At 36.9% G+C, this 16156-nt stretch overlaps 1 protein-coding gene across 1 annotated transcript in view; it reads left to right on the top strand.

The window, feature by feature from the left end:
• Positions 1–16156, top strand: part of GRID2 (glutamate ionotropic receptor delta type subunit 2) — a 1386076-nt gene that overhangs the window by 828852 nt on the left and 541068 nt on the right. The window contains exons 6-7 of the mRNA XM_008143549.3: positions 6415–6588; positions 15983–16144. Coding sequence (XP_008141771.1) covers positions 6415–6588; positions 15983–16144 — 336 coding nt within the window. The remainder of the gene's footprint in view (positions 1–6414; positions 6589–15982; positions 16145–16156) is intronic.

Here is a 16156-nt window from a genome sequence, read left to right as displayed (position 1 = left end):
TAGAGACATAGATTAATCAAACTAGTTAATACTTATAATCATTAAATGGAAATGCCTATTCTCTTTTATTCTTTGACTAGATCAAAGAAGTAACCCCTGAATTAATTATTTTTCCATATCCAATGGAACTGATGAAATTACACCTGAATCTTAAAAGTGTGAACCATGTAAAGCTCCCCAGAACACCAGTGTCATCTACCTACTACTTAGGTGAATATCACGGAAAGAATAATAACAGTTATATTGCCATATATCTTTCATAAACATTATGCCCATTTTGTTGAAGACCTTAAATCTTATTACATAAATTCTTAGGAGGGCAAATGCTATCTTTAAGTGGAGTGTAATGCACTAGGCCTCTAGTGACTAAATATCAAGATAGAGAGAAGAGAAAGGGAAGCTTAGCAAAGTTGCAGGATAGTTTGAGCCATAATTTTGGAAATAAACACACAAACAGAGCAATCTAACCAGCAAATAATTCAATAAATGTTAGAAATATGGAAGACCTCAGTTATTTTTTGCTCCTTTACACTTGTGTTTTCTACTGTCATAATTATTTATAACATTCCTTTACTATTATTGAATCTCTTAATGTCTCTCTCTCCCATAGCCCTCTTTGCTAGTCCTTGAATAGAGGTGTTATTTCTTTTGGACAGGTCAATACCACCTAGTCTTTGAAAAACCTGATATTCACAGCCCACACTGCATATGCTGATTGTTGTTTTTTAGCTCTTTTAGGTTAAAACTCAGAGATTAAGTATATTGTTTTTGTATTTTCATCCCCCCGCAATTGTCAGTATATCTGTAGTCAGCACTTTTGCTTCCACATGACTTTATTCAGTCACCTCAATCTCTTTGAAACATGCCTCAGAAAATTGACTCTCACTACCTTTACTTCATTTACAGCCTGTTGTGTACAAATTTATAATGGATGAATCATAATTTACCCTAGTGTCCATAAAAGAAGAAATATGCATTTCTCAAATATTTTAGGGAGCAAATAAACTCTAAAAGTAACAGCAACAACATCAGCAATAAACCCTAACAACATGCAAATGCCCATTTTGATTGAACATGGAAAACACTAATCTGCCTAGTTTGGTTTGTATAACTACTATTTTATTGCTAATTTTAAAATGGGTTGCAAACATTTATATAATCTCATTGCATCAATATTTTTTTAGAGAGAGACTATAAATCAAAGTTGGCATTGTACATCATGATACAAATTGAGGTAGAAAGTTGAAAACAAATATATTTTTTCATTTGCATTACGTGAGCTGTAATAATGAGAGGCTGTGCTCGTTCATATGGTGTAATCAATCATATGTTAGTAGTTGATAATGGTATTTATCTTCTTCCTACAATCAGTGGATCCAGCTCAGAACAGCCTTTCCATGTAAGCATTGTCATTCCTTCAAGGTCCTGAAGCAGATGTCCTAGCACTTTATTTAAATTTTACAAAAGTTAGAAATTCTGACAGGAATATACACACATTTTAGAGCTTCAGGAAGTATAATGCTGTGTGCACCTTCTATTCCTGCTAATACTGAACCGGATCTTTGGTGCCACGGCCTCTTATTTAAATAGTTTAAGTCCATGAAAAAAGAAGGAAATCTTTGTGACAGCATGGATGGACCTGGAGATTTTTATGCTAAGAGAAATAAACCAGTCAGAGAAAGATAAATATATGATCTCACTTACTTATGGAATGTAATGAACAAAATAAGCTGATGAACAAAATAGAAGCAGAAGCATGGATACAATGAACAGACTGACAGCTGTCAGAGGTGGTGAGAGGACTAGATTAAAGAAGGTGAAGGAATTAGCCAAAGAACATATATGCATAACCCATTGTCACAGTCAACAGTGTGGTGATGGCCAGAGGGAAGGGGGAGAAGGGAGCTGGATGGACAAGGGCAAAGGAGCGGGGAGGTAATGGGGACATCTGTGATAGTGTCAACAACAAAACTAAAGTTAAAAAAAATCAATAGTTTAAGTCATTATTCTCTGTTAAGCACTGCTGAATTCTGCAGTTAAGAAGTTGTTGAGATTTTAAAAGTTTGTATGTATAATGGATGTTTTTTAATTTTTCTAGTTTAGTGATTAATTGAACTGCTCACTACTAATCTGTCAAGCAGAGAGTTGCCATTCTGCTCCTCTTCCTGCTGGTACACAGCCCACAGCTGGTTTTATTCCATGCTTCCACATAATGTTGGTATAATTATTTCACACTAATGTTAAATTTTATGGAAGCATCAAAGGATCATCTTTGCTAAAGCATGAAGAATATAAACATATTAGCAAAAACAACAAAAAGCATAATCTTTTCCAACTTCACCACACAGTAGTGCACTGACAGTATCATTATTAACATCTGCTTTATTTAGAATTGTTAATGTTATTAAAGCATCCCAGTGTCTAGACTTAAAATTTCAGGTATCTATCTTTAGAAGACAGTTTGGTGAAAACTTGCCATTTATTTATTCATTCATTATTCTCTTGATACCTGTTATGAGCCATCCGGGAACTTTGTTAGATGAAAGAAGGTAGAAGCATGAGAAAGGAGGGAGGGATCCCTTCTCTGAAATAGTTTATATATATGTTGGCACCCGAACTATTGGATTTTGGGAGTCTTTCCTTTCCTGGAATTCTATTAATTTAAGCCTAAAGCTGATACCCTACAAAGATCCAGGAGTGATCCAATTTTCCTAAAAGATTTGTATTTGAAAGTGGCTGTTTCTGGATGGAGTTATATTCCTACCAGATATTGTAGCTTTCCTCTTCTTTCACTTTCACACAGTTCAGGGTTCACCCCACATTAAACTATCATAGCAAAGCAAACAGGAATATTTTATTGGGTATTTTGACTTGATTCTTAATAATTTTGATTATCCATGTAAATTATTTTTTTGGGGGGAGGAAAACACTGTTTGCCTTGCTCCTAGAGAAGTAAAATAGAAAAAAAATTAGGTACACTAAACATATTTGTCAATTTTTTATCATAATATCAATTCCTTTTTAATAAACACTCTTTCATATAAATAACATGTGAAAGATAAATATTTTTATAGCCAGCTTCTTAAGATGCTTTAAAACTCGGGAAATTTCTGTATATTTTATAGAGATGGACATGTTTAGTGGCACTGGAGGCTTGGGAAAAGGAGTGGTGAATTAGTTCTTTACATGACTGTTTAGAAAAATCAAATAGTTTATTTTTAAAAAGAGCATTAGAATAATATTAATTCTAATAGGTTATACAATAGCTCAATATTTTAATAAAGAAGTTTACTTATGGACTTTTTCATGTAAAAGGATCTCTTAATAGATTAAGTATTCACTTGGCTTTCAGTGTCCATATAGCATTACATCTACCACCCCTGAAATGTATCTTTTGGAATGCAGAAATAAAGTTCTCTAAGTATAAAATAGCTGCCTAATCAAGTTTTATATCAATGCCAAACTATTTTTGAAATCATGTGTCAAAACTAAAATTGCAAGTGAATTTTTTTGAGACAGACTGTCTGTTAGTTCCATTCAGAATGGCAGATTCTTTCCTCCAAGAAAATTACTTTCTCTTTTCTTTCTCAATAATAATTGGCAAAATATATTCAAATTGGTATTTCCTCAGATATACTCTAGTTGCTCTGACACTTAAGAACTTCAGTTTTTGGAACCTATAAAAGGTAGTCATTCCTTTTTGTGGATTTGAAATAGTCTTCTTTAAGACTTTAATTCATGAGAGGTAAGTTTATCATTCCTTTATAGAATCATTAAGCTATTACATGCTGAAATAATATATCTTTATAGTTTTAAATCCCGCCATTCATAAATATTGATCCAAATAATTTTTGTAAGGAAATATGAACTTCTTTTTTTTCTTTTTTTTTAAATTTCTTTATTGATTAAGGTATCACATATTTGTCCTCATGCCCCCATTCCCATCCCAAACCTCTCCCCACGCATGCCCCCACCCCCCTGTTGTCCGTGACCACTGGTTAGGCTTATATACATGCATACAAGTACTTTGGTTGATCTCTCACCCTTACTCCCACCCTCCCCTACCTTCCCTCTGAGGTTTGACAGTCTGATCGATGCTTCCCTGTTTCCGGATCTGTTTTTGTTCATCAGTTTATGTTGTTCATTATTTCCTTTAGATGAGTGAGAGATCATGTGATACTAGAAATACACTTATAAGAACCTTGTTTAATTAATTAGCTTGTAGAGTGTCTCATTTCATGACATTTATAAATTAACTAGAGGCCCGGTGCATAAAATTCGTGCACTGGGGAGGGGGTGTCCATCAGCCCAGCCTGTGCCCTCTCCCAGTCTGGGACCCCTTGCTCCTTACCACCCCCTGGCTCTCTGCTCCTTAGTGCTGCCGCAAAGGTGGGAGAGGCTCCCGCCAGCATCTGCCCCCTGGTGGTCAGTGCACATCATAGAAACCGGTGTTCTGGTCATTCTGCCATAACGGTCACTTAGGCTTTTATTATATAGATACTGTAAATACAGAGTATTTTGGAAGAAGAACTTGGAATCTTTCCAGGTCTTTATTTACAAAGTGAGACTAACAGTACCTGAATCCTTGTTGTTTTTAGCAGAAAATAAGATAACATATTATCTTAGTGTTTTGCCCAACATAGTAAACACTTATCAATGTAAGTTTTTACTCTGATGTGCTGATTTGTAGGTCAACATGGCTAGAGCCAGGTAGGGATGATACTGTTTGGTAAAACGTTGATAACATTTAGTATTGTTAAAGAAAAACACACACCACAATAGAGTTAATATTATGAAAAGGTGGTACAATTTTTTCACTGCCTTTTAAATAAAAATGTCAGCAAAATATGGAATTTTAATTTTAAAAATGTAAAGACACTGCATAGCAATATTAATTAATTTTAAAAGATTTCTTGTTAAGGTTAAGGCTAAAAATGATGTTCAAGGATACTGTATAATTCTTCTTTGTGAGTAGGTGACAGAAAATTAAATAGTGACTTGCTTTTTGCCAGACAGAGTTTTTTGGTGGCACAGACTAAAGAGAAAAGATGGCATTTTAAACTAAGAAAACCATTATTTTAATAGTACATTAAGAGGTGATCAACCAAAAATCCAGGACATTATATTGGATACAGCTGATGGCAGGTGTTATTTTATTTTAAGAAAAGCTATGTTACATAAAGATCATAAATAAAGGATGAATAAACTAATATATGCTACAAAGCAGAAGAAACTGATGAATGCTCACTGCATTCTAAAGTTTATGTCAAATCTTTTATTCCTGTTGTGATTAGAATCTACTGAAATGAAAAGTTCATTGCTAAGGGTTCATTGATTTAAGAGGTTCCAGTGGACATTAGGAAGTACAAACTGCTTTAGTAAAGACTGCCTTAAAACTAAAATTTATTTTGATTACTTTTATTCTAATTCCAATTTAAACATGTATATGTTATTAAAATATTTCATTTTTATTGCTCCTACATCCATGATTGAGTTAAATCCTAAAATTTAATTTGGAGTTGGGAGGCAGAGGAAAGTATAAAACACATTTCTTTCAGTTCGACAAACACTCATATACAAAATAACATTAATTTGGATAACAAGAACTGTACTTGTTCATTCACTCATCCTGGTTCACTCTGTATTAATCAAAAGAGTTTTTCATCTGTATGTTAATACCACAATTACATACTAATTTATTTATTAAACATTTAGTGAGCACTTCGTTTATTTTTAACCAATAAAAATCTATAGGTTAACATGAATAGTTTGGGAAAGTTGTTTAAAAATAATATCTCCTCTTGCTCACTCTACTTGCCTTATTAAGAAGCCCTATTTTTAATTGCTAGGAACAATACATGTTACTCTTTCATTGCAGCTATCTTCCTAGGTACTCAAAGTACCTTGAAATACATTAATGAATAATGAATTATAATAGCAACTTATTTTGTGATTTTTTGATGTGTAAATAACCCATATTTTTCTATAGTATTCAACGTAACAAAATATAAACTTGTTATTAATAAAGTATACAGGGTGTTCCAAAAATGTATACATACTTTAACAGCTTATAGCTCACTTTTGAAAATGAAATACACTTTAATAAACACTATCTTTATGTTTATTCAAAGTGTGTATATGGTATACACTTTTGAGGGGGCACCCTATATTTAAGTCAATTGCTCCCGTTTGGAATTATTTAAGCATTAATGGACATAATGTAAGCACAGACGGCAAATACAAATGAGTTGATCATTTTAATGAACATATGTTGTTTTCATTTGTCTGAGGGCTAAGCATTAAGTAAATGCATTACAGTAACCCTTAGCATTTCCAGATAACAGCTTATTAATAGATGTTGTGTTTCTGTTACTGTATTAAGCATTTCTAATTCTTCCATTTCTTATCTTATAGGAAATAAGTGAAATGGATGTACAGGAACTTGTAAGAAGGTCAATTGGAAGGCTAACTATCATTCGGCAGACATTCCCAGTCCCCCAGAACATAAGTCAGCGATGTTTCCGTGGCAACCATCGAATATCTTCGACATTGTGTGATCCGAAGGACCCATTTGCTCAGAATATGGAGGTATATTCTAAGCGTTGGAGTGTTTCTTCCTACGGTGCTTTGCTGTGCAGTTGTAGAGAGTTGTATTGGATTTAGAATTTTACATGTTTGCAATTTCTGAACTATGCCCCTTCTCCAGCAACTTATTACGTCGAAGCATCTTAGGAAGCACAAAGAATCTGTGTTATTGTTTCTTTTTATCCTTTTAACTTCATTTTAGCAAAATATCTACTTGTTTCATAATAATATAATAAGTAAAGGTTATTTTCTTCTCAGCAAGTAAGTAGATCCATAGCACTTCTCATGGTAGAATTTGAAATTGATACTCCTTAATGCCAAACTCCAAATTATTGATCTAATAAGTTTGATTGGATTTTTTGACATAACAAGGACATAGGCTTTCTTTTTAAAGATTAGTGTCCAGTTTGAAGTAGTTCACAAAAATTTTATTTAAAAATGCAAGTAGTGCTATAGTGTTATATAATCATATTTAACTCAGATCTTCGCTATTCGGAGTACAGCAAAGAATTTGAAAATAAAATTTCTGAGCAGCAAAATAGAGAACACCAAGTCCCTGAAGTTACCTCATAAAAATGCCCTTTAAGTACTCACCCAGAGCCTATTTCTTTCTCTTAAGGAAAATCCCATCAGATATTTTTGTTTTATTTCTCTTTGCACAGGGATTTCAATATGTCAATTTGAAAGGGGATTACAAAAGGCAGGTGTGAGGATAACAGTAGGGAGCTATAAGTTTCACTCTCTAGCAAAGCAAGAGGCAGGACAAAAGAAATCAATCAGAAATCTAATTCAAATATTTTATCTGTGAAGGACTTTTGTAAAAAAAACACAAAACTCTGTGTCATGAAACAGTTCCTAAGGGTGTCACTGTAGTGTACTGCCAGCATATTAGTATTTAAACAGTAGCCCTGAGATATCAACAAAGATTAAAGTCATGGTCAATTTCAGAAGTCAGAAAAATATATATTTCAGAAAACTATTTCTTCAAAATGTTTATTATCAAAATATTTTAGTACTTAGAGATGATCAGTTTGAATATTTTGGAAATATAACCCTGTTAGAACTAGTTCATCCCCAATAATACTAGATAAATAAGGGAATTTTGCGAAACTACCTCTTCTTTTGAATGATAAATCCAGTCTCGCTATCTTTGGTTATGTTTGGATTTTTTTAATGAGTTATTACATACCCAAACTATTTTTTCATACTTACTGCCATTGCAGGGAGCTGCATGAAGTACTGGGCAGCCCATTAGGGATCATTGCCCATAGAACTTTGTTTCCTACTCGATTTTAAGCTCTTTTAGAACAGGTTCCCTCTAGCACATGACATCTTAAAACCCCATCAATTACTAGTCTATCTTTACTTCTCCCGTCATACCTGCCCCAGTGCTTTGCACCTTTGTGAATATTTGTGGATTTTAATGTAATTAAGGAGGAGGCAGTGGTCAAAATAAGTCACTCTTAAGTGTAAACAACACCTGTTTAAATTTTAATGCCTGTCTTATTGAACGCTTATAATGACCCAGCTTTCAATATTAATTGGTCATGAGTATAATTGATGTGGAAATGATAGAATTTCAATTGTAGAAAAAGATGAAAGAGCTTTCATTCAGAAAATCTTAAAATATTTAAGACTGTTTTCTGTAAAAAGAAGTATCAGAAAGAATACAAATTGTTAAAGCAGGAAGTAGCTACACAGATTTTGAAGCACATTAATCTAACAGAGTAACCCTTCTGATTCAATTAATTTATTTCTTGAAATCCAGGAAACAAATATTTTATTTAGCTTTATATTCCCTGACCTGTCTGATGAATTAAGGCTGTAGATGAAGCACCACCCCTCTATCCCACACCTTCCTCTCACTTCCCTCAAACACACAGGTGGGAAGAAGCAAGACAATTACTTTTTCTTTGAGGGTTTGTTACACAGTAACTTCCCTATTATGTAATAATAAAATTTAACCTAACAATTAACATATAAAAGGAAAACTGACAAACACTTTGATAAGTGAAGATTTATATAATTGAGTCTAAATGCAAGACTCTTGAATTTAAAATGTTCCACTAAAAGCAGAGCATTTGGTATAGAGGCTTGCCTCTGTGAATCTGTTATCTCACTAACGTTAAACAAAACAACAAGAAAAAATACTGAGAATTTGGGAGTAGGCGATTAGGAGAAGTGACACTCTCATCTTGGAGTTCATCAATAAAACAATTCAGGTAGCCCTGGCTGGTTTGGCTCAGTGGATAGAGCGTCTGCCTATGGACTGAGTGTACTGCCAGCATATTAGTACACAATTTGCATATTACCTCTTTATTATATAGGACTAGCATTCCCATTGCAGGAAAAACCCTGCAATAGGGTTTCCTGCTGCACTCTACCCCACCCCGCCTGCTCTCCTGCTGGTTGGATTCCAGCCAGGGCCACATGCCTGGGTTGTAGGCTCGATCCCCAGTAGGGGGCGTGCGGGAGGCAGCTGATCAATGGTTCTCTCTCATCATTGATGTTTCTCGCTCTCCCTCTCCCTTCCTCTCTGAAATCAATAAAAAAAAATTTTTTTAAAAAAGCAATTCAGGTAAATATGATCACAGATGCTTGTATTAGCAAGGTATAACTAAAAATAACTCAAAAAATAAAGATTTGAAAATATGACTCAAGTGAGCTCTAAAAATAAAAATCCAACATAAAATCACAATAATCCACAACAAAGGAGAAGAGGGTACAATGAGACTGTGTACAGATCTCTGAGCTATTATATATTTTAATATGCACAGAAAGAGAAGTAAGATTTAGAAAGAACAAAAAACAAGTTTCCAAATTTTTTAAATCAATGCCAGAAAGAATAAAATCAAGGATTAGCTGAAGTTGCAAAATAAATCCTATTGAATAAAGAGAGAATATGCTAATTGACCCTCACACCATCATAAAGCTGGTGGCACCCACAGCCAATAAGGAGGGAATATGCTAATTGACTGCCACACCATCAAAGATGGCGGTGTCCACAGCCACAAGATGGCAGTGCCCAGTCCCCTCAGCCCCCCAGCCGCCAGGCTGGCCCGAGGCACAGGGAAGCCTCAGATGGCGGCTTCCCAGCCACCCAGGGCTGCCCGAAGCTCAGGTAACCAGGGCCAGCCGAGGCTTGCTCTGCCAGCAGTGGCAGCAGCAGAGGTGTAATGGGGCATCACCTTCCCCTGATCGCAAGGTCGCTTCCTGCCCCTGAGGGCTCCCGGACTGTGAGAGGGGGCAGGCTGGGCTGAGGGACCCCCCCTCCAGTGCATGAATTTTCATGCACCAGGCCTCAAGTATTAAGTAAATATTTTAGCTAGAAACAGTTTTTAGCAAAAAGGAAGTGAGCTTATTGCTTGGCGAAACTAATGTTAGCTTGACTGATAATGGAAAGAAAACAGAAATGTTTAAATATTTTTGCTTCTGTTTTCTCCATCTAAAAAAAATTGTCTTCAAATTGCAAAGGTTTAAATAAAAGTCATTTTAAAAAGTAACCATTGTTTTAGAAAAAAAACGGGGTTTGGAGATTATAAGAGTGTGCCATACTGCTCTAAAATGATTCCTAGCCAGTTTGGCTCAGTGGCTAGAGCATCGATCAGCCTGTGGACTGAAGGATCCCAGGTTCGATTCTGGTCAAGGGCATATACTCAATTGCAAACTCAATCCCTGGCCCTGGCCCTGGTCAGGGTGCATGCAGGAGGCAACCAATCACTGTGTCTCTATCAGCTCTCTGTCTCTTCCCTGCCCTTCCACTATCTCTAAAAATCAATGGAAAAATGTCTTTTAGTGAGGATTAACAAAACAAAAATAAATAAATAAAGGAATCTTAAAAAAATAAAATAAAATGAGGCTTGAAAAATAATTGCTCTTAATAATAAACTAGAGGCCCAGTGCACAAAATTTGTGCATGGGGATGGGGAGTGTCCCTCAGCCCAGCCTGTCCCTCTGCAATCTGGGACCCTTCGAGGGATGTCTGAGGGCAGTCGGACATCCCTCTCACAATCCAGGACTGCTGGCTTCCAACCACTTGACTGCCTGCCTATCTGATTGCCCCTAACTGCTTCTGCCTGCCAGCCTGATCACCCCCTAACCACTCCCCTGCCAGCCTGATCCATGCTTAACTGCTCCTCTGTCGGCCCATTGCCCCAACTGACCTCCCCTGCTGGCCCGGTCACCCCTAATTTCCCCCCCCTGCAGGTCTGGTCACCCCCAACTGCCCTCCCCTGCAGGTCTGGTCCCCCCCAACTGCCCTCCCCTGCAGGCCTGATTCTCCCCAACTTCCCTCCCATGATAGCCTGTTCACCCACAGCTGCCCTCCCCTGCAGGCCATCTTGTGGAGGCCATCTTGTGTCCACTTGGGGGTGGCCATCTTGTGTGTTGGAGTAATGGTCAATTTGCATATTACCTCTTTATTATATAGGACCAGCATTCCCATTGCAGGAAAAACCCTGCAATAGGGTTTCCTGCTGCACTCTACCCCACCCCGCCTGCTCTCCTCCCTTGTCCCCCACCCCGCCTTCTCCGCCAGCCACCCTGCTTTTCTCCCTTCTCTGTCAGCCCGCCCGCTCTTCTTCCTTCTCCCCTGCCCCACCTTCTCCGCCAGCCCGCCTGCTTTTCCCTTCTCCCCCGCCCCGCCTTCTCTGCCAGCCTGCCTGCTCTCCTCCCTTCTCCCCCGCCCCACCTTCTCTGCCAGCCCACCTGCTTTTCTCCCTTCTCCCCCAGCCCCGCCTCCGCTCCTCCCTTCTCCTCCCCCCGGCTTGCTTGCTTCTCCACAGTTTTGCTCCCTTCTGCAGCTCTTGGCTTCTTTCTACGCTGTCTTGATATGAAAATTAGCCACCATCTTTGTTGGGGTAATTTGCATACTCGTCCTGATTGGTTGGTGGGCGTGGCTTGGCTGGTGGGTGTGGCTTGGGCGTAGGGAAGGTGCGGTCAATTTGCATATTTGTCTATTATTAGGTAGGATGAGCAAGTGGATATGATCACACATTGTAATTTAGAAATACTAGAGAAATACTTGGGAAGAGAATTCAAGTATAAGAAAACTTTGGTGAATGTCCTAATTTATAAAAGAAAGCAAAAAGATTTTGATAATCAGAGTTTAAAATACTAAAATTAATATCTACATGAACTGTAGAATATAGTATTACACATATGGTTTAGGGAACTTTAAATAGACAATAGGACTTTCTAAACAGAAAATGCTGCCAAAGTAAGTCTTATATAAATTTTTAGGTTGTTATAGTGTCATAAATATATGTATTGTATATTGATTTTTATATAGGGTTTGACAAATTTTCTTATGAAATCCTTTTGGAAAGACATTGAAAAGTCTAGATAGATTGATGTCAGTCAAACATTTTGACAAAAGGTCTCCTAAGAACAGAAGATAGTGAACGCTCTGGTCTCAGATGGTTTTTTTAAAGTTCAAAATATGTTAAAGTCTCATTATTCTCTTTAAAAGTTTTAACACATGAGTTTATTTCAAATAATTTACCAGCTAAATTTCTTAGTTGTTTTTTCCCCCTCAAATCTTCAAGCAAAATTGATATACCTCAGACATGGCTCAGATATGTTCTGTAGCTTTGAATATTTCCTTGTATCCACAATTTACCACCAGGTCTTTTGTTACCCTCAGTTTGTGAAGTGTGCAACTAGAGGAATACTCAAACCACAATGTTAAATATCCTACAAGGAACTACTCTATGGTCACCCAGAAGATTCTATTCTTGGGTCTAATATTTTAAAATGTTTATCAATACATGAAGAAAATATGCCTATCAAAAATGTTTAAATAACATAAAGCTAGGGGAGAAAGTTTATATTGTATTATATAATCAAGATCCAAGGTGTTAATATTTACTGAATAATAAGCCTGAAAGTTGAAATTTCACAGAGATAAAATATAGGTTTAAAATCAATTACAGGATGTCTAGATGAATGGGACCTAGTTTGACAGCTGTTTAAGGCTGTAGAGATGAAGTGAGATTTGGTACGAGCGTAGCACAGAGCATATGTGCTCTAAATTTTTCTAATGGAATCTTGGTCTCTATGTCAGAAGCATTTTGCTAAGATCAAGAGAGATAGACCTTATCTCTCTCCTAGTCAGATCATATCTGCAATAATGTGTCAGTTCTGAGTATCAGACTTTGAGCAGAAACATTGAAACATAAAAGGAAGACAGAGAAGAGAGCTGAGATGATGAACATCTTAGAAATTATTCTAGATGATAAACAACTTAAGTAAAGAAGGTGTTTCAGAGCAAGTAATAGATGGTGTGAAATATTGGAAGGTTGTTATGTAGAGGAGGTGGGTGCTGGTGGTTCAGTGAAGTCAGAAAACAAGTGTAGTGACAGTAAAGTGGAGAGAAATGATTGGTCAGATGGTGGGATGCTGGTGTTTAAGATATTAGAGGTGGTGTGTGTTTGTGTCTAGTGAACAGTTACTTATATTGGTTGTAGCCAGAATGGAAGTAAAGATCATCTTTGTGGAAATCAAAATGATCTTTTTAATGCAGGAGGATAGTTTGGGATCATTGTGAGGGAGGAGTCGAAGACCTGGTGAATAAAGAGCAACCAGGAGGTCAGCAGATGATGGCAGAAAGGGGCTAATAAAGTGTGGCATGGGAAAGAGCACAAATTTCAAAGGAGAATAGGCACTTACCTAAAAAAAAGAAGAAGAAAAAAAGAAGAGGTAATTCAAAGCACAGAGAATGCCAACATCCCTTTTGGATCCTGCAGTTTGGAATGTGGGCAAATGAGAAGAGGCAGTCATTTGATTATATCATCTGTCACATATTGAGTTCAACTCACTCACCTTTCAAACCAGCATGGATGCTCCAAGTACATGCCTCAAGGTGTGCAAAAGAGACTGTGTCACAGACATGTCAGGTATGGTTGGAATCCGTGTTGTCAAGTTTCTCACTGCTTGACTTCTGTCAAACCTACCTGCTGTTAAACTTGATGTTCTTTTTCCCATTCTTTTTAATACCTATTTATCAAAAAACAAATCGCTGCATGTGCTAAGCTCTAGGCTAACTCAAGGGAAAATAAAGAATAAGGGAAACAAAAGTACAAAAGGGAAAATGTGTACAATATGAGCCCTCAGCCAGAAGAAACTCATATTCTAGTGTGAAAGGCAGATTTTAAAAGAATCTTAGCATGATGATATGTTTCATTAGAAGTATGCACTGAGAGTTACAGGAGATAAAAAGACTGCCCAATGAGCCCTAACATGGGGAGGGTGCTGAGAGCTTTTGGGTAGGATTCACCTAGTTTGATACCTAGGAATTGAGTATTAAGGGAATTAAGTAGTTGGAGAAAGATAAATAGACATCAAAGAATGCTTCCACATCAATCTCATACATGCACTTAAAGCAATCAGTCAGAGAGAGAAGCAAAATAAAACCGGAGAGAGAGAGAGAGAGAGAGAGAGAGAGAGAGAGAGAGAGAGAGAGAGAGAGAGAGAGAAAGAGAAAACAAATTTAAGACCTAGAGCTGGGAGAGGTTAGAAAAGGCCAGATTATTGCAGATAATTGAGAGATCATCAAAAGTTTGTCCTGGATTTTTGGATACAGCCTACTCATTCTTCATGTTTCTTCTAGGTTCTCCTTTTGGGTCTTCGCCGTCTAATTCAGACTAAATTTTGATTCATTAGCCACTTTTAACTTCAAATCTCACTCTTCATTTATTGTACATTTTGGCCAAACCCCTCTCACCCTCCCATCCCTAGTCTCTCTAGTAATTATCTGGCAGGGGGTGGGGCATGAGAGGCAGGATCAGGAGGTGGGTGGAGAATAGCCTTCTCTCTTATGTCCTTACAAAGAACAAACCGGTGTTTCACATAGTTCATAAGAGTATCCATTGTCTCTTTAAAGAAAGAACGACCTCCCATAAGTTTTATGCATATCAAATAATGCTTAAAAACACAAATGACTAAAGATTTACCAATTAATAATGGAAAACTCACAGGCACTGTTAGGAAATGCTTTTTAACAGTTGCTCAATAATATCAAACTCTCATTATCCTAATAGTTAAACTTAATACTATTCTCTGATGGGGTAAGGCAATTTTATAAGATTCCTTCGTGATTGATTATAAGCAAAGGGCAGTGAATAGGCCGTCCCATTTGTTTTCAGGGAACAAAAGTGATAAGACACTAAAATTTCTGGAAATATTTAAATGCTCTAAGATGGATTTGATTTTCATAGTTACTTTGATTCCTCATTTAAAATATATATATTTTTTTAATTGATTTCAGAGAGGAAAGGAGAGAGAAAGAGAGATAGAAACATCAGTGATGAGAGAATCATTGATTAGCTGCTTCCTGCATGCCCCACTCTGGGGATCAAGCCGGTGTCAGGGCATGTGCCCTGACCGGGAACCAAATGTGACCTCCTGGTTCAAAGGTGGACTCTCAACCACTGAGCCATGCTGGCCAGGCTGATAGTCACTTTTAATTTTATGTTTGATTTTTCCTTCATACAGGCTATAATATCACATTTAACAACTTATATCAACACTGGATATCTCTTGGTGCTATGTTTTGTAAATATTTTCTAATTTATTTGAAAAATAGACACCTTCAGTAGTTACTAGTAATAGTATGGATAGCAATTCTGGCAAGAGTTAACTGTAAGACTGCAATAGCTCTTACCAAACATTTCTATAATTCCTGTTTCAGTCTACATAGGAGGAAGATAATAATATGATTATGTTAGGAAAAGAAAGCTTTAATGTAAACATGAATTCACAAAGTCAGTAGTTCAAGGTATGTCATGATAATGAGTTGCAATGTATACCTCTATAATTTTGTATAGATTCTTGTCAATGTAATGTTTATAAATGGTGCTACTTTCTCTCATTTTTTTTTATTACTGAATCCCCATAGACACAAATGTTCGCACAGATGGCTATTTTCTTTTTTTATACCTATGACACTCACACTCATCTGATAGGTAAGATCGAATTGATATTTCTCCATCTGAATAACCAGAATGCAAAAACTTGACATATTCAGAAAATGTATTATTCAGTTTGCCCTCCCAATCTTAAGCCCTTATATCTTTACCTCCTCAGAAAGAAATAAGGGCCAGTGATTTTCTGAGGTCTGACACTAACAGCCTTGCCTCTGTCGAAACTTCTCTTTTTTTAATCTTCTCTTTCACACCTAAATAAGCTGAAAAGGCAATTGAAGCATACAATCAGGTAAGACTTCATTCTCAATGGCAAAATTGCCAGGGAAATGAAAAAAGAAACCTTTTGCTTAATAAATAACCCAGCAAACCAGCCATCTACTACACCAGTGGAGGCAGCAGAGCTGATGATTTTCTCCATATTCTTGATGGTTGGCGTCGGTGATTCTAATGATTACTGTGTAATGTCTTTTCAGATTTCAAACCTTTACATATATGACACGGTGCTTCTGCTTGCTAATGCTTTCCATAAGAAGCTGGAGGACCGGAAGTGGCACAGCATGGCGAGCCTGTCATGTATCAGGAAGAGCTCCAAACCCTGGCAGGGGGGGCGGTCCATGCTGGAAACCATCAAGAAGGTAACCTCTGAC

Source organism: Eptesicus fuscus, chromosome 2 (assembly GCF_027574615.1).
Source record: "Eptesicus fuscus isolate TK198812 chromosome 2, DD_ASM_mEF_20220401, whole genome shotgun sequence".
In the NCBI taxonomy this organism is placed as follows: domain Eukaryota; kingdom Metazoa; phylum Chordata; class Mammalia; order Chiroptera; family Vespertilionidae; genus Eptesicus; species Eptesicus fuscus.
The sequence above is the reverse complement of the archived record's forward strand: the minus strand, read 5'-3'. Positions and strand labels throughout refer to the sequence as shown.